The sequence below is a fragment of the Abramis brama genome, assembly GCF_963993115.1.
Source record: "Abramis brama genome assembly, chromosome: 23".
Lineage (NCBI taxonomy): Eukaryota > Metazoa > Chordata > Actinopteri > Cypriniformes > Leuciscidae > Abramis > Abramis brama.
In genome coordinates, this window is record NC_139985.1 from 13,530,869 (window position 1) to 13,552,660 (window position 21,792).

General features: G+C 37.4%; 1 protein-coding gene across 4 annotated transcripts in view; it reads right to left on the bottom strand.

Annotated features, from left to right (window-relative positions):
- Window positions 1-3,786: 3,786 nt before the first annotated feature.
- The window catches only part of foxp4 (forkhead box P4), a 126,503-nt gene continuing 108,497 nt past the window's right edge, over window positions 3,787-21,792 (bottom strand). For 3 of the 4 annotated variants that reach the window (XM_084100112.1, XM_084100110.1, XM_084100109.1), the window contains 8 exons: window positions 21,453-21,536; window positions 18,438-18,639; window positions 18,256-18,332; window positions 17,881-17,982; window positions 12,093-12,214; window positions 10,566-10,632; window positions 7,711-7,880; window positions 4,605-6,702 (listed from right to left, as the gene is read on the bottom strand). In XM_084100112.1, coding sequence (XP_083956238.1) covers window positions 6,555-6,702; window positions 7,711-7,880; window positions 10,566-10,632; window positions 12,093-12,214; window positions 17,881-17,982; window positions 18,256-18,332; window positions 18,438-18,639; window positions 21,453-21,536 — 972 coding nt within the window. In that variant the 3' untranslated portion in view covers window positions 4,605-6,554. Of the gene's footprint in view, window positions 6,703-7,710; window positions 7,881-10,565; window positions 10,633-12,092; window positions 12,215-17,880; window positions 17,983-18,255; window positions 18,333-18,437; window positions 18,640-21,452; window positions 21,537-21,792 lie in introns of all 4 variants that reach the window. The other variant, XM_084100111.1, reaches the window with a different exon arrangement.

Below are 21,792 nucleotides of genomic sequence, written 5' to 3' on the forward strand. Positions count from 1 at the left end.
ATCCCCCCAAAAAATATCATCAAATGGACAGGGCCATGATGTTCCCATTCCTGAGTTAGTTGGAAAGGCAAGTGCTCTGTAGACATTCCACTTCCTTGAAGCTGAGTTCCCTGCTTTCTGGTTCAATCACCCGCTTTACACCAAAGTCAATGTGCCTAAGTGTCACATGCATTTTGCATGATTTAGGGGAAGCCACTTCCCTTGCTTGCTCTTAATTGAGAGCACATTTTGTACACCTCACACAACTTTTTGTAGATATGTCTGTATGTGTGTGTGTGTTATAGAGAAACACCATACGCACAAGCTCCAGCAGAGCCACACAACCTCTTGTCTTATTGCAAACTGCCAAATGCTAGCAAGAGTGTTTGCATGTTTTAAAGTGAATTAGATATTGCCTTTCTGATGCATGATGAGAAAAATAAAATTTTAACCATTTAGTGTATTATTTAAATCTAAACAGTCATGTGTGATCACATTAGACCCTTTCCCATAATTTTTTATGGCTGTCCTATTTATGTCATTGTGTTTTTTATGTGACATTTATATGATAAATTCAAAATGGCCGTAAATTTTTGTTAATTTTTTTTGCAATTTACTTGCCATAAATTAAAATTTGTCAGTCTACTGTACTGAACATAATGAATCAAATAGTGTATTTGTTATTAACTGGATATTTCAGTGGGAATTTCCTTTAGGTTTTTTTTTTTTTTTTTTTTTTAAGAGGGTATTTTCATTAAACAATACTGTGGATAATTAATAATAATAATCATAATCATAATAATATATTACTTAAAGGGATAGTTCACTCAAATTTTTTTAACTCGCCCTTAATTATTCCAAACAAAGTTTTTTTTTCCATACTATGGAAGTCAATGGGGTCCATCTTTGGTTACCAACATTCTTCAAAAAATCTTCTTTTGTGTTCAGCAAATCTTTTGTGTTCAGGGTGAGTTAATGATGACAGAATTTTCATTTTTGAATGAACTAACCCTTTAATGTGAACATCAGTGCATTTATGTTGTAAACAAATATAACAATATGCATTATAGAGAGACAAAAAAATAAAAATAAGAATGACTAAAACAAAATACCTTTGTGACTTAATTCATGAATCAGAGGGTTATTTACAAAACCACATTAATATGTTAATTTTAATTAAAGTGTTAATAAAAATAGAAAGGAACTTGCAATGCACAGCCTTAGACAGTGTAATAAGTATTTTTATTGCATTTTATAATGCCATTGTCAATAATTAGTACAGATTACATGCAACTAGACCTACTGTACAGTTTTTTATTGTCTGCATGAACAGACACAAGAAGATTCAGGTTACAAATACACAGATATATGTGTTTTTTTATACAGCATGAAGAAAAACGGCAGTGACTGGCATAAACATGGTCACCGGGGGTTAGAATGACAAAGGTGGATGGCTAGTTGCCTTTTTTTTTTCTATACCATTTCAAAATACACCACCTATTCTTCCCCCAAGTCTCATCTGAAAAAGCAAAACAAATGTAAAAAAAAAAAAAAAAAAAAAAAAAAAGAGAAGTAAACAAGTTAAAATGAAACTAAAGTACATAGAAGTCACTGCTGAAAATGTACACACATTCGTAAAAATACAATGAGAGGAGAGTCGAAGTGGTAGTTCCATTTGATTGGCCGAAGAAGTTAATACCATCAGGCAAAAGCTCCCCTGTAGGGGTCCTTTACTTAGAGAGCGGCATCTCAAAGCTATTCATAACCGGGCAATGGAGCTCTGGGTTGTAGGGTGGATAACCGTGAAATGTAAAATACCGCCGTCACCTACGTCAGCCATTAGTTTGGTTACAGTTGTGGCAGACTTGATCAATTCAGAATACAAAAGTCTATCCACAATCCCTTTGGTGGTCACTGAAAATGAACTGCATTTCTAAAAGCCTTTTCACAATCTTATTTGGTATGCTACAGTGGAAAAGCCACACCAAGTTCACAGCGAATGGCAAACAGTGGTCGAAAATAGCCTGCATGAAAGTCTGAAAATATAAGGAAGACGCTCTCAGTCGACATTATCACCCAGTTATGCTGAAGAGAGCCAATCCATGCACTTTCTCAGAGACTTTCTGTACAGATCTGGAGCGCTATTGCCTTATGAGAGACAGCTTTGAGTGCTCATGGTAAATATGAGTTGACTTTAAAGGGAGTCTGTACACATATTGGCACCTAAAGGACCAATAATTAACAAAAAAACACCTTAAAGTTGCTCTTTCTTATAAGCAAGAGAGGGCTACACATTTTTTCTACAATGTTTTTTTTTTTCTCTTTCACTGTTTTTCTGAAGTTTTGGTCCTGTCTTCTGAGAAAAGTCCTTCTGAGGTATCATTTCACAATGAGTTCAACTTTTTAGTTTGTTTTCTCTCTTTTTTCCTTAAAAATGCATAAATGCACTACAGAGACAAAAAGTATCAAAATAGACCTAGCTAAGATAAATATACAAACAGGTGTGTTACCTAAACCACTTATCTAACTCTTAATCTGTCTTTTTTCGAGAGATAATACACAAAAAAAAAAAAGAAAAAAAAAAAAGAATCATCGTCCCAGACGTTTTATGACAGAAAAACTGGGGGGAAAAAAAGGAAAACAAAATTTAACCATGATACCTGCAGCACATAATATGATAAATACATACACTTTTAGCATAAGCAATACAGTATAGGAATTCTGAGCTCAAAACTTTACAATAGCTAAAAAACAGGTGCGGAAAAATAAAAGCCAAAAGAAAACAAGTAAATGAAACACGAAAAAGAGGGAATGCCCTTGAGAGCAGCTAAGCCGAACGGTAATATACAATAATACATCATTACAACTCGCGTAAAAGTAACAAAGGAGTCATGGCGATCACCACGGATGTGTTTCAGTCCACATCTTACAAAACAGCTTTGTTTACACATGTACCTTAAAGCACAATTGTAGTCCATTTCGTGAATGCAGCAATTCATTTGTGAGAGTTTTTCAATTCCTCCGCAATCCTCAGTTCTTGTAGCACAAGCTTGATGCTTCTCTTTGGATATTTTGGTTTTGTCGTGCGGTAAAAATAAAGGCCTGTTTTACTAGGAGCGTGATGATCTCTCTGGGATGGCGTGTGTGTGTGTGTGCTATTTTTTCCACAGCCGTCACGAAGCTACACTTTGCATTAATTGGGAAGTGGGGTCCGTGCAAGAGTGGCCTGCGTTAATGCATTCTGCCTATCATCATTTCTGACACCCAACTGACTGGCCCATTGAGTACGCTCTAATGACCGGCCAGCTCGATGGCTCTCATTGGCCTGGCCTCTCATTATGCATGTGGAATTAGAACACACAATTAAGCCTCCGCACAGAGGACCTGTACATAGACACTATGCTAATAGATCACTTAAAGTGGGGAATATGTGATTTGGAGTAGACCCTTTTAAATATGTTGACGACTTAATGCTTCATACTTAACAGGACTCAGCATTTTTTTTTTTTTTCAGGAGGGGGTGGAGAGGTAGTCGTCTTTTTTCCCCGTTGTGTCTCGTTTATTTGTTTCCATTCATGCTAATGAATTTGGAATCGAGAGGAATCGACAAGCTCCGTTCACAGCTATGAATCATATTTTGGTTTTTCCCGACAACGCATGGTTTTTTTATTATTATTATTTTGTGGATGAATGAAAAACTAGAAGGGATTCAAACCTTTTGAATGACTACAGGTGACTTTCATTGGCCTATCTATTTTGTGAATCGTTTTTAAAAGGAGGTAGCGTTATTTTTGGTTTTATTTCTTTGTAGGTGTTTCGAAGGCGTGTATGAAATGAATACACGGGTCTCGCGTGACCAGGTACGTCAAAGATCCTCCAACATAAAAAAAAGTGGGAAATAATTACTTGAACAGAACTTAAAATGATTCCTGTTGTGTTTGAAACGATCTGAGTCCCTATAAGCCATCGCTTATTAGTGTGGTAAATAATACTGTTCAACAGGCAGGGTAAGCACAACAAGCAAGTGCTTGCCTGCTTTTTTTTGGTTTTCGTTGAATTGCGTTTTATTGTGAAATACTGGTAATTGAAGTAAACCGTAATGCTGAGCAATTGCTACTGGATTCTAGTGTCACGAAGTACATCAACTGTTATTCAAGTGCCATTTGCATGTAAAGTCCTTTGCAATCTTAGACGGTGAAGACTGCGTTCTCAACACTGCAATCGCCTGAGCATAAGATGGGGTAGAGAGCTTCCTTTCTCAGATCGTAAGTGCTTTGTACATTAGCTAAGGAACTGCAAGAGGCTTGTTAATACTGCTTTTTTTGCTTTTTGTTTCCTTTTCGGTTTGTTTTTTGGCCTTTAAACATATGTAGTGTTAAGAACTCATTAGGTTAACTTATATTAAAACAGTTCTCTCCTTTTTTAAACAACAAAAAAATTTGCATTTTACACTTTGGTTTTTGGAATGCTCTGTAGTGTCAGTGAGTCAAAAAACAAATGATTTAACTGAAAAAAAAGAAAAAAAAAGGATAAATTAAATATTCAAATGACGTGTTTGTGTTCTTTTGGCCAGTTCTCTAAGAAGAAGAAATGATAAATAAAAAAAAGTTTTTTTTTTTTTTTTTGGTTTACTAAATATCTCTTTGGTTACCTGTAACAAAAGTAAAATGGGGAAAAAAACTAACATATATTAAATTAAAACTCGCAATTTGGCATGGCACTACTGAGAAAAGTTTTTTTTTATAGTTCAGTGAAAGCAAAATCTCACATGCTAATCAGACACTTTCTACTCACACAGTGAATTGCAAATAACTTTTATATATCTAGTAACTATAGAACTTTGAACTGATAATGAGAGAGTCACTATATTGGTTAGCCACAGTACAAATCCCCTTTGTAATAACAGCGAGAGGGGGCAAACACTGTGGTCTGAGGTATTCCGTGACCGTGTTATCTTTTACGTTAAAGCAATATTTTGTATCGCAGCTGATATCAACCGGCTACTACAGAAAACTCTGAAACGAACGAAGGAAATGCCGCAAATCTGGGAAAATAAGATAAAAAAATTCAAAATAAACCAAAAAATGAAGCAAATTTGTGAAAAAAGAGAGATATGAGTGCCTGTAAAGTTTTTCAGGATCTTACAGGGAGCCCTGCAATGCGTATTCCACCTCTTTAGTTTCAGCTTCTCTCTGCTATAGAAATGTTCGAGTGGTATTTAACGTTAGATTTCATCTGTGGTTCTGTTTCGGAAGTTTTCACTTAACGCTAAGTGCTATCCTCATTTACGTGTGATCTAACGCTAGGATACGTTTTGGACTTTTTTTAAAAATGTTTTTTGGGGGTGGAGTTTGTAGAATAAGGATTTTGGAACTTCTCTCCCAAACGTAACCCCTATTTGGAATGATGATTTAACAAAACAAAACAAAAACAATCATTAACAGAAGACATATAATAGTTGAATTACATCACAATGAAAAATGTTGATCCTTAAAGAAATAAATGACTATGAAAGTAAAACGAAATCGAAAGCTACTGCACACATATTATAATCAACAATACAGTCAATAAAGTCTCTGAGCCGGTCCTCCACAAGCCTCATGTCAGTCTGGCTGTCATAACAGCACCACAAGAGAACAACAGAAAAAAAAAGTTCCTTTTCCTGAAATATGCCTTTTTTGGGGGTAGCAACATTTTCTACGTTTAGTCTGACAAAGAGTGAGGGGGGAAAAGCACGTTCTGGCAGATTCTTGTGGATACCATCAGATAAAGATAAGGACAGCGCAAGCATCCGTGGAGGCTAACACCGCCTCGAGACAGAACGTGTCCCCTGTATCTCCAGTCCAGTCATGTAAGGGAGACGAAAAACGAAAAACGAAACAAAAGGAGTTGGTCAGGTGGCCAGGGATGCCGTTGCCAGTCTTTTCAGCTTGTATTGTTTCAGTCTTTGCCTTTGTCAAGAGTGGTGAATTTATCTGTGTGACCGCAAAGTTACTGAGTCTTACAGCATCCCCTTTGAACGAGTACAAAAATCCGGTTGAAAGCAGAAGTCATTCCGAAGATGTGTGTTCGGCATCTTTTCCCTCTCTTGTCAGGCATGTGAACATCTTTCTGAGGTAAATCACCGCTGTGTATTTATCCCATAGAAAAGCAGTGTTCTCAGGCCCAAGGAACATAAAAATTAAAGCTAAAAAGACTTAAAATAGAGAAACCTCAAGTGACTTCTGGGGGAAAAAAAAGACTAAGTGTGTATACTGACGTCAGTTTTCCCTCAGTAGCTTTAGATACGCTGGTCCATACTTCTATCAGACCATGTTTCAAACACAGGAGGACATAAACGCACTTGCTCAAAGGGCCATTTCGAGGGTACTGACTGAGGAAACAAACAAAAAAAATCAAGGGGGGGTGGTGGGGAGGGAGACGTGTGTTTTTGCATTGTGAACAGATGAGGTCTAACCCTGTTTTGGTTTTTGAAGTTGTAGTTGGTTTTGTATCTTTGTTTTCTCACTTGATCTTGAACATCTTGAATATGAGGGAGCGGTCGGGCCAGTGAGCTCCGCCTCCATCAGCGCTTCTTACTCCAGCTCCTCCGTGGGAAGCTCCTCCTCCATGTCACGCTCGTCACCAGGCATGCTCAGGTTTTGATTGACAGCTGCCATGAGAGACACGGGTCTGCAGTCCTCCTCCATCTCAGCTGGCTCCTCTTTCACATGGATTTGGTGTCTGAGACAGAGTAACACACAATAAGTCAGTCTTTATTAAGATTATAAAAGGAAGATGAATCAAATTAGAGATTAACCTTTAAATATGCAACACTTTTTGAACATGTCACTTTTTCAATTTTCAATTGCTTTAAAATATATAAATGTACATATTATAACTTGTAATATAATCCCTAAGATTTCATTAAGGAAGAAAAAAAAAAAAAAAAAAAAAAAAAAAAAATATATAATATATTTTATATAGCGCCTTTCATATATATACACACATATATATACATATACATATACATATATATACATTTTTTTTTAATTTTTTTTTTTTATTGTGATTCTTTGTATCATTAATACATTATATATACTACAGTTCAACAGCTTGGAGTCAGTAATATTTTTTTCAAGCAACAATGCATTAAATGGTTATTTGTAACATTTCTATTTCAAGTAAATATTGCTCCTTTGAACTTTCTATTCACTAAAGAATCCTGAAAAATGCATAACAGTTTCCACAAAATATTTCAGTTTTTAACATTGATGATAATAAGAAATGTTTCTTGAGCAGAAAATCAGCATTTTAGAATAATTTCTAAAGGATCATGTGACACTGAAGACTAGAGTAATGATGCTGAAAATTCAGCTTTGCCATCAGAGAAATAAATTACATTTTAAAATATATTAGAACATAAAACAGTTATTTTAAATTGAAACAATTTGATATGCATTTTTGATCAAATAAATTCCTCCTTGGTGAGCATAAGAGACTTCTTTAAAAAACAACAAAAAACAGCAATAACTACAAACAATAATTAAACAAACAACAACAAAAAACGCCAAATTTTGGAAAAGTTGTGTATTAAAAAATGGATTCATTATTTTTTTCATTGCTGTTGTTTGATAAAAACTAAAACAACCTTTAACTTTAGGTTATTGCTTTATTCAGTAATAAATGAAGTCGTGCACTACATATCAAGGCACTGGCAGACAGCTGGCTGTGAGTTGACTATAGTCTTACCCATACTGCTGCGGAGAGAGGCCCGGGCTGCAGCTACCGTTACTGTTGACTTGTTCAACAGTGCTGCTGACATCATCGTGGCCGACGTGCAGCATGTTGAGACTCGCACCTGTGCTGTTCATCAGGGTGGAGCTGTTCAGAAGACCAAGACTGCTCTCTGCGAGTGCAGCCTGCACACACAAAATGGAAGTATAAAGTCTCTATGGAAAGCTAAGAGAGATTCAATGATGGACATGTTGCTCTAAAGTCATAAGGATGGCCATTGATGGTGGTGCAGGTCTGAAAGGTCTTTAAGTGAATATAGATGACTGCAAGGTGTACTTAGGCACAAAGTCCCATACAGGCAATGGTGACTTTCACAGTTAGCATCCTCAGAGGAAGTGTGTCATTTTATTGATTTTTTTTAAAAACATATTATTAAGTCTTCTTTGGTTTTGATAAATGTGCTGGCTGGATTGATGCAATCTGTATGTTTTGAGAGAAATCTGGTGGCAGTGGAGCAGCAGGTTAGTTTGTGTGACCACTAGGGGTCTCCTCGCCTCCATGCAACAGGCCCGATTGAAACACCGACACACCGACTCGCGCTCCTGTTACACGTGCTCAAACGAAAACACCTCTAAAACTCTTTAGGACATGAGATATGTTATAGTGTATTATACAATTTTAAAAATCTTAAATTTTCAGCTTTTTGCTTAAACTATTTTTTTAAGGGAAAAATGTATTTTCCCTTAAAGTGGGGTCCAAAAGTCTGAAAACTTTAGTGAAAATGCTTATACTTCTCATTACGGTTTATTATTTAATATATTTTTTTTAATTAAGTAATATTGCCAAATATAATTATATATAATAATATAATTTTTCATTACAAATTACATTATCAGCATAATCATTTGAGTGATAAATTAATTAATAATAATAATAATTATTAAAATAATCTGAAATATCTTCATTTTACATAATAGCATTCATTACATTATCTTTTGGATTACTTTATAGTAGTTATTTTTTTATGCTATTTTTACTTCCGTTTAAAAAAAATAAAAAATACTACCCCAGATATACTTTTTAGTCCTGGTTTTGAAGGTATAAATCTATAAACTGCAAAAAAAAAAAAAAAAAAAGTAAAAAAAGTAACAAATTATAATAAAAAAGTTCCAAGTCAGAAGTAATGTTAGAAGTAAAAATCAATGTAAGTAAATGTTAAATTCATATTACTACATACAAATCTACATAAACAACTATGCATATGGATATTTTAATACATGAGGAAAAGCGGAACGGAAACGGTTCTGGTTGGTTTCCTTCGTCTCCATACAGTCACTTCTGAACTGAAAATTCTGTGGTGTTCGTGCCAATCCAAACTGTCGTGACTGCCGAAAATATGCCGTCGAGAGAAAGAGAGAGAGGGCGAAATGAAAGAGTTTGAGGGAAATTCATTCTGATTCTGTTGAGACTGGGTGGTGGCGAGAAAGATGATCAGGGTCACGCAAGGTTTAGCTGATGTGAACTAAATAAAGGCTAATTTCCCCCCCTTTAAACTATAATTAACAGGGAGCCACCAACATTTTTTTAAGAAAGTGGCAAAAACAGACAGATTTAATAGGTAAACATGCTTAACGCCTGTTTAATGAGATGACCAGGCTGAGTCACTTTTAAACGGGCGAGATTGTGCTTAGAATACCAGACTAAAACACACAACACACTCGAGGAATTACAAACGGAAAACGGAGAGCCACAGTTCTCTCACACTCTGGAAGGGCGTTGTTGTGCACACTGTGTGTCTGCTCTTTTGTTAAAGGCTAGTTTATGTGCGGCCTTTTCAGGATGAGCAGTTCCATTTCCATAGAGATGGCCTGTGGGGTCAGAGCGGGACAAACTGGGCCAGGGCGGTGGAAGTGTGTTTGTGTGTGTGTTGGCCCGTGATTAGCTGGGCTGTTTGTTTGTCAGCCGCTGACACTGCTTGTCCTGTGAGGAGATGGATGGGCACAGACCTGACAGAGCGCCACACACGCTCACACACCCAGACCAGGACGCAAGCACAAAAAGGCTAACCTCCCAGATCCATCTCTGTCTCGTCACACAGTGTTCTTGGGAAAAACACACAGCTAGGCTCTGAAAGCTCAGAACAGGAGTCGCGGAGACAGGAGTCGCGAGTTTCAGATGGATTTTCTAGGACAGACACTAATTTTATGCTGTGACCTTCATTGACAAATATTTGACGCTATAAATCACATATGGCTGGCTGGGAGCGCGTGTGCGATGGAGGGAGGAGAACGGAGGAGGTTTGGGAGAAGCAGCTAATTAGAAGAGGAAATTGTTATCAGTGCCCTTGCGCGCTTCATCTGGCCTGATCTGTTCAGGATTCCCACACTTTCCGAGGAATGAATTATCCAGGATTTTTTCAGTTGTATAAAATCACTTCATGTAACGAAACCTTTAGACTAATTCGTTGAAAAGAAAGATTCACTCATTTCAGATCTCACTATGGTAATCTATCCAAGGCATTGCGTAGCGAACTAAATATTTTTAGACCTCTAGAAAAATGTATATTCATATTTAGAAACGACTTTAAAGACTTTATTTTCAATGCAAATATAAAATCAGACCGATTTGCTAATGAATCCTTGAACACTGAACTGGTTTGACAAATTAAACGACTTAAAAGAACGATTCTCTCACAAGTCAGACAATCAAACGTTCAATATTTCAATCAACACAAATTTGGGAGAATAGAGTAACTAGAAAAAAAAATGTAAATCATATTCATTTCCCCATCATTTTCCCCATTGTGTGTGTGGATGAATGTATAAGGTTTGTATGTTGATTTGATGTACTGAAAAACCACACGTGCTTACCTGATAGCTGGCATTAAGGGAGCCAAATCCCAGCCCAGAAATCATATTCTTCACAAGAGTGGGACTTCTGAGAAGGAGAAGAAGAAAGATTAAGTACACGTGTGGATTACGAGCTGACCAGAGTCTGTTAAAAAAGCTCCTAAACCCATGAAAAAGGCTGAGGCACTATTCTATTTACACAAGATAAATAGAAAAGTTAAACAATAGGGAGTAACACATGCATTCTGACACAGCATAACCTGCACACACACACTACTGTTTGTTCGCTTTTGTGTCTGTGCGCTACAGGGCTGAAATCTGGCGGGCAGGCCGTCGGCTGGGTAATTTGCCGTCGTCTCTCTGGCAGAGCTCGAGACGGCGTGTAACATCTGTTTGTACAAATGCAAGCAGGCACGCTTTTCTGCTGTGCATCTGCTCACAATGTACCCTAAACAGTGTAGACACAGACGGGAAAAACACACAGGCACACCAACACACACACGCATGCACTTCCAAACACAAGCAGGCGAGGCACAAAAGAGACCTTTGTGCTTTTGACTAGAGAGTCAGTAATAGGGTAATGATGGGAAGCCCATTAGGGTAATCATACATGCCAATAACGATTACAGCCCCACTTACAGAGCAGACCTACAAGCTCACGCTTTAGCTACAGGAATAAAGCCTGTTTTTGGGACTTCCACTCAATAAATAGTCTACACTTAAAGAGTGCTCTTTTAATCCAGTGTTTCGCAGGTTATTGTGATTTGTATGACTTCGGACAGGCTCCTATTTCAGTCTGTAGAGCTACAGAAATTCTTAAGCGAGCCATGAGTGGCAGCACATCTATTTGATATCAATGATATCATTGGTCACTCACTTCAAACCTGACTCAACTTGCCGGAAGATGCCATATTTGATTTAAGAACTACAGCGGAGCAGAGTTTTTAGTGAACAGTGAATATATTTCAGTTTGTTTGCTAAAAAACTACATGGTATGTAATTTTACTATGGTTTTTGGAAGTAAAAACTATAAATTTCCATATATTACACATTATATTTTATATAAATAATCTTAATTTGATCCTTTTTATCAGTAATGTACATTAGGGTGTGATACATTTGTGATAGATTTTATGTTATTTAGTTATTAATGTTAATTATTGCATTATTTTGTTATGTTTGTTACCCTGATACCCATCTATAATGAGTATTGACCATGTAGAAGTATATTAACATTCTATCACTTAATGAAATATGGTTATAAGTTATAAAATATGCAGTGCTCTCGTAATACCGGAAATATGGTATTTTTAGATGTATAGATTCAGAAGACTTTGAATATAGTGCACGAGTCGTATATAGATGACTTTTATGGTCCTTTTATGATCATTTTGGAGCTTGACAAAACCAGTCCCCATTCACTTTTATTAAATGCCCTGGAAATTCATAAAAGGCCGTAGTAGTTTGTAACAACACAAGAGTGATAAACAATGACAGAATTCTCACTGTTGGGTGAACTATCCCGTTTTCCCATGTGAGTCTACGTACCCGGTCATCTTTGGTGGTCTCCTCTTTTGGTATTCCACTTCGTCCACGGTCCAAACAGCACCCTTGACGTTCTCGACCCGCACAAAGCACTTGTGCAGACTCAGGTTATGGCGAACAGCATTCTAGGTGACGGCGACGGGACATACAGAGAAGACAAGAGAGCAAAAAGTAGTAAGTTAGTTTCACGTTCCAGCCATGATTCTACACCATAGGTATCTTAAGCAGAATCGCGACCGCGTCGCTGTCATTGCTGAAAATGCAATTATAGCGAGGCCTGATATAAACAGCCTTTAATAATGGCATAAATCTTATACCTGCTTTCTAATTAAAAGAGCGCACGTGATGATGAGCACAAAAGATTGTACGGCTCAGACGGGGGACATGTCGACTGAGCGTATCTCTCCATCTCGAACCCCGTTCCCCCGCCCGCACCATCTCACAGACACACACAACCAATTAAGTGCACATTCTACCAAGGGGAAGTGACAATGTGGTGCCACACCATCATAACAGTGGGAGTTTGAAAAAAACCTCCATCTTTGAATGCAAAAAAAAATAAGAAACGATGCGCCCTATCCCCCCACCACCATCAGCAAACCCACCCCCTGCTTTTTTTTATTTTAAATTTCACTAATCAGCCACTATCTAGAATAACACCCCCAAGGGAGGTCCCTTCCTTTTCATCTGCTATTTGTAGTTTGTTCATGCCCAATTTCATTACCAATTTTAATTCGTGTATAATTAAATCCTGTGTATTTTTTCCGACGCACTCTTTTTTTCCCCCCGAATCCATGAGGGAGGGACTGCTGATGCCGGAATCACTCCTAACCATAATTACAAGTGCCATAATCAGGCGAGGCCTCCCTTCTTTGAATAAATTTCCCCGCGCAGGAGCGATGATGCTTAGTTTTGCAAATGAGTATGACCCCAATTTCAGCCTGCCACCTCACCGATTTTATTTGCATTCCCATCCGTGATGAAAGACTAATTCTCCCAGTTAAAACATTAGCAGCAATTTAAAGGGGGTCAGCCTCTGCAGACATAAACAAAATGCCCGCCTGGCTGTGTGTGTGTGTGTGTGTGTGTGTGTGAGTGAGAGCGCATGAGTGACTGGAGGGGTGGTGGCTATATTAGAAAGATGGCACGCGTGATGCGTATGTCAAACGGGTCTCTGTTATTTTGGTGACTGTGCCCACATGAAGAGGAGCGACACTATGGTCACTATTTCACCATCTCAGCCAAGAAATGAACAGCGACAGTGACGTACAGTACATACTGTATAGCTTAAAATGGTATTTGCAATGCATTTTACTTTCATTCCAGAGTGAAACATATTCAGATTTTGCAATATTGATAAAAAACAACTTTTTTGAAAATAATCTCTCATTGGACCAGGAATGTGTATTAAGAAAGCAAATCTCAGACACAGGGGGCTTAAAAACTACACAGTCTGCCAGGGACACCAAGGCCATAGACATTTGTAGCCTCATACAAAAGGAAGTACAAGTGTACCAGCAAAATTAAATATGTCGTGCAGACATCAGTATAAATCCTCCACTGAGAAAAATAAATAAAATCAGACTTTAATATTCTTTACAAGAATAAGGCACAGAGAAATGATCAGTGTGGGTTACAAATATTTCCCACTTCAAATACATGATCATTTTTAAACTACAACTGTGAAATTCAGAAAAGTAATGGAGAAATTAATGGAAGACTGAGAATACTATAATATCTCCACATCTACTGTATATATACAGTATAGTATTATACTGTATATACACTACCATTCAAAAGTTTAGTGACAGTAAAGATATTTATAATGTTACAAAAGATTACTATGTCAAATAAATGCTATTCTTTGGACTTTCGATTCATTAAAAAGTGGTATATTAAATAATAGTAAAAACAAAAAAAATATATTTTACAGTTTCCACAAAAAATATTAAGCAGCACAACAATTTTCAACATTGATCATATAATAAAATGTTCCTTGAGCACTAAATTTGAATGATTTCTGAATTATCATGTGACACTGAGGACTGGAGTAATGATGCTGAAAATTCAGCTTTGCCATCACAAGAATAAATTAAAAAGAAAACAGCTACTTCAAATTGTAATAATATTTCACAATATGACTGTTTTACTGTATTTTTGATCAAATAAGTGCAGCCTCAGTGAGCATATGAGACTTCTTTAAATAAAAAAAAAGAATATATATATATATATATATATATATATATATATATATATATATATATATATATATATATATATTCTTTTTTTTTATTTAAAGAAGTCTCAGAAAATATATATATATAGCTTCATATATTTAGTTTTCATCAAAATTAATTTGTTTTTGCTAATACAGCAAGGAGATTTGTAGAAAAATGTTTATAGTAACAGTAAAAGTTAGCATCAGCCCTTCATTGTTCAAGTCATTTTACACAAACAGCAGCAGTTTTGTAGAATGACCCAGCTGGTGTCCATCTTGTGAATAAGAGCTGCCCTCTAACTGATCAATGACTTCCCCCTACTCTCCGGACCTGACTTTTCATGAAATATAGATGGCCATTAAGAGCACCGGAGAACATGTATCTCCATTTCTATATTTAATACCGGGCCAAATGACTAGCAAGAGAGGAAGACGAGTGAGAATGTGCAGTTATTAAAATAAAAGAAAGAGAGAGAGAGAGAGAGAGAGAGAGAGAGAGAGTGAGTGAGAGTGAGAGAGAGAGAGAGAGAGAGAGAGAGAGAGAGAGAGAGAGAGAGAGAGAGAGAGAGAGAGAGAGAAAATGTACAGTAGGAGGTGGAGGAGGAAAAGTAGACGGATCCATTAATTGTTAAATTTCATAAAAGTGAAATGAGTTGTTAAAGATATTCCTGCCCCTTTCACCTCCTTCCCCTCAACTCTCACTGGCTAAGCTCACTAACTGCTCATGGGTGCCGCTGCGGTTCAAGACTATTAGCTCGCTGTTCTGTCTCTGTGCCCTCAGCTGCCTTGGGTCCCTCTCTAACCTCACCTTCTCCATTTCTCTCCCTACTTCCTCCCCTCCAGAGGCTCAGGCACACAAATGAGCCTTGGGCCAGTGTTGTCTGAATGTGGGGCAGCACCTCCTAAGCCCAGGCTCCAGGCTGTAGGCCACGTGAATGGCTAATGAGGAGACAGACTGACAGGAGAGAGATCTACTCTACGCGGTGTCCGTTTCCTCTCTTCGGCCTGACAGCACCTTGCCAAACTCCTAGTCCACAGGGGGATGGGGTGGATGGGAGGTGCTGGGAAAGGAGGGATGTATTAGCACATCTTTCTGAGGGGAATGGTTAAGCAGGGTGATGAGGAGATGGCCAGCTAAATGGAACGGTTACATGGTCGGCCCAGGCCTTTAATGACCGGTCTGCTTTTCACTTTGGACAGAGAGAGAGAGAGAGAGAGAGAGAGAGAGAGAGAGAGAGAGAGAGAGAGAGAGAGACCAGAGAGACCAGAGAGAAAGAGAGACCAGAGAGAGAGAGAGAGACCAGAGAGAGAGAGAGAGACCAGAGAGAGACTTTATTTCATAAAGGTAAGTTTAGATACGTTAAACATATTAATAATGTGCAAGTAAAACACGGTTACACTTTATTTTAAGGTGTCATTGTTACAGTGTATTATATATTTAAGTACTGAGTAGTATTAATTAACTACATGTACTTACTATAGAGTTAGGGTAGGATTAGGATTTGGTTGAGGGTTAGTTGTATATAATTATGCATAATTTACTGTTATTACTATGGTAAGTACATTTAACATATGTAACGTAACAAGGACACTGTAAAATAAAGTGTTACCTAAAACACTTACTTATTATTATTATTATTGTTATTATTATTATTATTAATAAATAAATATTATTATTACAATTTCATAATGGTATGCTTAGATAAAATGTTAAACATGGTAACTGAGTTATTATTATTCACATAATAAAAATAATAATAATAATAATAATAATAATAATAATAACTCAATTACCATACGTTTAACATTTTATCTAAGCATACCTTTATGAACGTAGTAATAATAATAATAATAATAATAATAATAATAATAATAATATTACTACATGTTCATAAAGGTATGCTTAGATAAAAAAAAAAGGTTGAGTTATTATTATTCATTTTTTTTTCGGAAGTTTAGTTTAGGAAGGTTAAATATATGGTTACCGAATAAGAGTTCCTATTAATATTATTATAGTATTATTATTATTATTATAATTAATCATTAACATTTCATAAAAGCAAATTTACATAAGTTAAACATGGTTATTGAATAAAAGTTATAATAATAATAATAACAAATATTATAATAATAGAATCTCTTATTCAATAACCATGCATAACCAACTAAATTTACCATTATGACATTTAAAAAAAAAATGTAAATGAATTTTTTTTTTTTTTTTTTTTTTTTTTCACTATAATGAATTTTTCCTATTAGGCTTAAATTTTAGTCTTAATTTGTACAGCACTTTGGTTCAACTTCTGTTATTTAAATTTGCTTTACGAAGTTTGTCCAGACCAATGAGGCAGATAAATGGAAAATAAAGAAATAGAGTTCACTTTATAATATTAAGAGATTAAATTAGGCAGACTCAACACCCATTCATGCATTCATTGATGCCTAGTATCGGCTCTAGTAAAGCGAGCGTCGTGTGGTTAAAGCAGCTGATTGGACATCAAAGCTTGGGGTGGAGCACACACACAGGTGGAGGGAGGAGTATGACAGCAGCTGGTTCACAGGGGAGAGCTGCGCTCCTGTAGCGGGCTCCAGTGGACTGTGGCATGTCGGAGCTGGTCAGGAGATGTGGAGCTGATACACAACTGGCTCCGGACCAGCAGGGCACATGCTAATCAACCAGCCCAAATTAAACGGTCTGATAAGAGTTGCAATGCTACGTGCCCATAGACTGATAATACAGAAACTGTGTTGGCATATGCATATACATAGAAACAGCAGGCAGCCATTGGCTATGCAAAGACTGATTGAATTTCCAGTTTTTTAGGGAGTCTTTTGCCTCTTTTTAGTGAAGTTTAGTACAGAGTGCAAAGGAAATGAGGTCGAATGGACTTGAACTTCCTGCTCCCACCTACCAAACACCAGTAGGCAGGCTGACGCCACATAACACAATCAAAACAATGAGGAGAGCACATCAGGACACCAAAAAAGAAAAGAAAAGAAAAACAGATCTGGGAATGGCCAGCTCATAACATGGCTGTCTGGGTGATGCCAGGCGTCATTAATAACCTCACTGTTATTGGAGCTCTACAGAAGGCCGTATCTCTGTTGTACCCGCTGTATCCATTGGCACGGAGGGAGGATTTATTGTTGTTTGGGTCATGTTGAACAAAGGATTGTGTCCGTTGCTCTGTTTTTATGTCTGTGAGTCATTGCCAGGAGGTAAGCAAGCTCTTCTAAACATTGACTGCTATAGACTGATGGTTTCTTAAGATTTAAGGTATAAAGGCCTGTTCAGATGATATATTTTAATTCAATGGAAAAATTTCGTCAAATGTTTCAATACTTTAGAATTTTTTGGTATTAAATATATGAATAAATAAAATAAAATAAAAATAAATTTGTAAAAACAAATCACCGCAGTACAATATTTCATGCTTAGTTTGGAAGGGTTTTGGTGCAAAACAACGCTTGTTGATTGCCGTTATGATGAATAGGAATGCTAACATATATCTCAAAGTATTATAGACGTCCATGGTGCAAAATAGATCGACTTTTCATCTGATGGGACATTACCTTCCATGTTGCTGTGTTTCTCCTGAAATAGGCGAACATTCGTGTAAACCAGTTATAGATCTCGTTTAGAGTCAGCTGTCGGTCAGGGGCTTCCAGAATGGCCTGGTGAATAAAGTGAAGAGAGAACGGAAGAGAGAGAGTCAGCAGGTGTCAAGAGGTGATTCAAATGGCTGTTATTAGTGAGACATTAGCTGATGGACTGTTTCCAGACGGGCAGGCAGTGCATTATGGATAGTGCCACGCGTTTCAGCATGACTGACACCGAGCTAAGAGATGCGCATAAATCCTTAGTTACCAGCACACACCGTTGAACTCTGCTAAAGTGCACTGGAGCACAGAGCGCACAGTCCAGATCTCTACATCAGGCTGACTTACGTGTCGTATGAGGGAGGCGTAGGTGAATGGAGGCCTGACGTCAGCGTTTTTGTAGAATTCACAATTCTGTGCAAGTTCTGTAACAGACAAAACCAGCCATGATTATTTCATATATATTGCAGTGTTGTAGAAATCGATACGTAGAGTGTGATGAGCTGTATTTGTGCGGTCGGGACGCTGACCCGAAGCGATGGGGGTGCAGAACTTGTCGGAGTTGCGCCGACGGATGGGTCCGACTCCGTGCAGGCTGGAGGAGCTGATGACGGAGGGTCCCTGCCTCATGGGGGTGATGGGAGTTGCGGCAGAGGTGGGGGGATGAGGCAAGCCCTCAGGAAACCCCTCACTTTCTCTTTTTGACAGCGACATGCTAGAGGCCAGGTTCAGCTAGACGACAAGAAACAAAATAGGAACTTTATTTACATGGCAATTAGTTGTTATACTAGTAGTAGGTCATACACTACTTGTATGGTTAGCATTAGCTGGCTAGCAAATTTCTATATGAGCAGCCATTTAAACCTATAGTGTATTTAGATTTTTTTGCAAGCAACATATAAATCATAAGATTTACAGTCTGCTATCATTCAAAAGTTTGGGGTTGGTAAGATTTTTTAAAATGTAAATGTAACAGACTGCATTTATCTGATCAAACATACAGTAAAACAGTAATATTGTCAAATATTATTACAGTTTTAAATAAGTGTTCTCTATTTTAATACACTTCAAAATTGAATTTATTCCTGTGATAGCAAAGCTGAATTTCAGTAGCAATTACTCCACTTTTCAGTGTCAGATGATCCTTCAGAAATCATTCTAATGATGATTTAGGGTTCAAGAATCATTTATTATTATTTTCATTGTCGAAAACAGTTGAGCAGCTTAATATGTTTGTGGAAACCATGATAAAATATAAATAAATAAAAATCAGGTTTATTTGATGAATAGAAAGTTTTAAAATAATTTAAAACAGCATTTACTTGATATAGACTTTACAGTCAATGTTGATCAAACTGATGCTTCCTGCTTATTTTTTTTTAAAGAAATAATACCTCTTACAGACCCCAACGTTTGAAACTAATGATATCAAATGAGATATACACATCATCAAAATTCACTCAAAAAAACTGGAAAACCAGTCTGAATGTTATCCAATTACAAGGATGTTGGCATGACTATTATTTATTTAATATTTTTAATGAATGTTGTAAATATTAAACAATAAATATTATAATCTATAATAATATTTGTAGTACATATGTGTGTCAAATTTAACAAAATAAGCTTCAACATGTGTATTATGCAGGTAACTTGAAAAGTGCGTTTTATTTTTGGGAAGAGTTAATATGATATTGTATTCAACATATATGTAATGTTGTTTTAATGTTGTTGCATTTGCTTGCATTTTTTGTTGTTTACAAAAACACATTCATACATATACCACAAAACAAAACAATGACAGTGCAAAAACCTAAATGTCTGTCTCCCTCTATTTGGCACGGGTTAAGTCTCCGCGCAACCTTGATTCTAATTCGCATCATCTTCATGGAGTACAGTAATCTTCAGCGTTGCAATTACAAACCAGGAAATATAATCACTGTCAAATTGTCATTGGTCTCCCGCTGTGAGAAGCACATCCTGCGATCCATGCCAGCACATCCATGCCAAAAGCAGTTGGCACAATGACTCCATTATAAGATGATCCTGTTCACCCGGTGAAATTCAAACAAAGCACCCCGCAAATCGTGTTTCTCAGACACACGCAGGCACAAACGAGGCTCCTCGGTGACACAATGTCTGCAATTAAAGCCACACAAGAGGAACAAAACAAAGCGATACATGGTAGGAGGGGGTAAAACAACAATCTGGCAACAAACAACGCTTGCGGTTACCCGCCCTCATCGTGGCCCTGCTCTGCCCAATTAGCTTTGGCGGGCACGGAGCGCTAGGAAACAGCTTTCCCCATCGCTCAGGGAGTCTTTTTCGGGGTTGCTTGTTTTGCTCTAATTAAAACCATCATGTGCACGTGTGAACAGCGAGAGATAGAGTGAGCGAGAGGAGGGGGCGGGCGTAGCAGGGTTGAAGCTAATATGGCGAATTAAACAGTGCCAGCCCTCTTTTCTCTCCATTCTCATTGCCACAGGAGCCAACCTGGCCCATCTCCAGTAATTAGGGGAGCAAAATGGTTTAACAGGTACTTAATTAACACTGGAGCCGTGCCAGTTTGCTGTGCCAAACATCCAACGATCTTAATAGCGGTCAATGCCACACACGGGTTTGAGCTTGTGCTAAGCTCCGCCCCAATGCTCACCCTTACCACTTAATGCTAATTCTTTCTCTTGATCACACTCACAATTATCATTTTTTCATTCTCTCTCTCCCTCGTTCTCTTATAGGTCACTCGGCCCGGCCCGGTCGCTGTTTCCCATTACCGTCTAATGGCAGCTGATCCAGAGAATTTGTCTCCAAACAGGAGACGCGGCCTACTTTCGCCCTCCGCCTTCATTTATATCCCCTCAAATTAAGACACTCCACTTCTAATTGACAATTAATTTCAACATCTTCATATTTTAATAAGACTCCTCATCAATCTCAGCATGAAATATTCATTAGATTCCTAATAATTGCACAGCCAGCTGGTGGCTTGAGGGGAAATGCTTTGTGATGCCTGCGTATAAAGCAGCGATGTGAAATATCTGGTAAGTCCAGCTCAAAACACTCACTTTCTTTTACACCGTGACAAGCATCTTTAAGTACAAAAACACTCTTCTAAAGTGGATTGAAGGAAACAGGTTTTTTACAAAGAAAACTCAATCTGTAGGAGTCCATCACTACACTTGAGTTGAAGGTGCTTAATGGCTTGCAAGGATAAACTATTTCTTCCTTTTGTGAAGTGCAAGAATAAGGTGAACAGGTATTAGTATGTATACACGTATGGGTCTGCAATGAGACTATAGAGTTTAGCTGCTCTCCAGGAACACAATCCAAGCACACACACACCGAGAGAAGACGGCAAAAAGAATACAGCACTTCCACCTTTCTCCAACAGAGAGCGCTCTTTAGTGCCTCACACAGTTGATTTACTGATCATACTGTGCACTGAACAGAACTTTACATGCAAAACAATACAGAGAGAAAATCAAAAAACAGGTTATCAGAGGATGTAAGAATGAGATGGTAGAAGGTAAAGGTTATGAACTCACAGGTTGGTTGAAAGGCTTTGGCTCTGATGGACGCATATGCAGGTGGGTCATCATGGCCTGCAAACGCTCACTCTCTTTGGCCAGCTAGACAAAACACATATACACACACACATTAGAAACAAGACCAAATCCATAAAGGTTTACACTTTTCCATGTGTCCATGTGTTAATATGCAGAGACAACGATAAGTAAGCCATTTGTACATTGATTTCTCCAAAAATGTAATGCAATCAAAACATCCAACCAGCCTGACACAGCAATTGCATTATTGATCAATACAGTATAATAAATAAGAATATAAAATAATGTAAATATTTTAAAAATATTATACAATATAAGG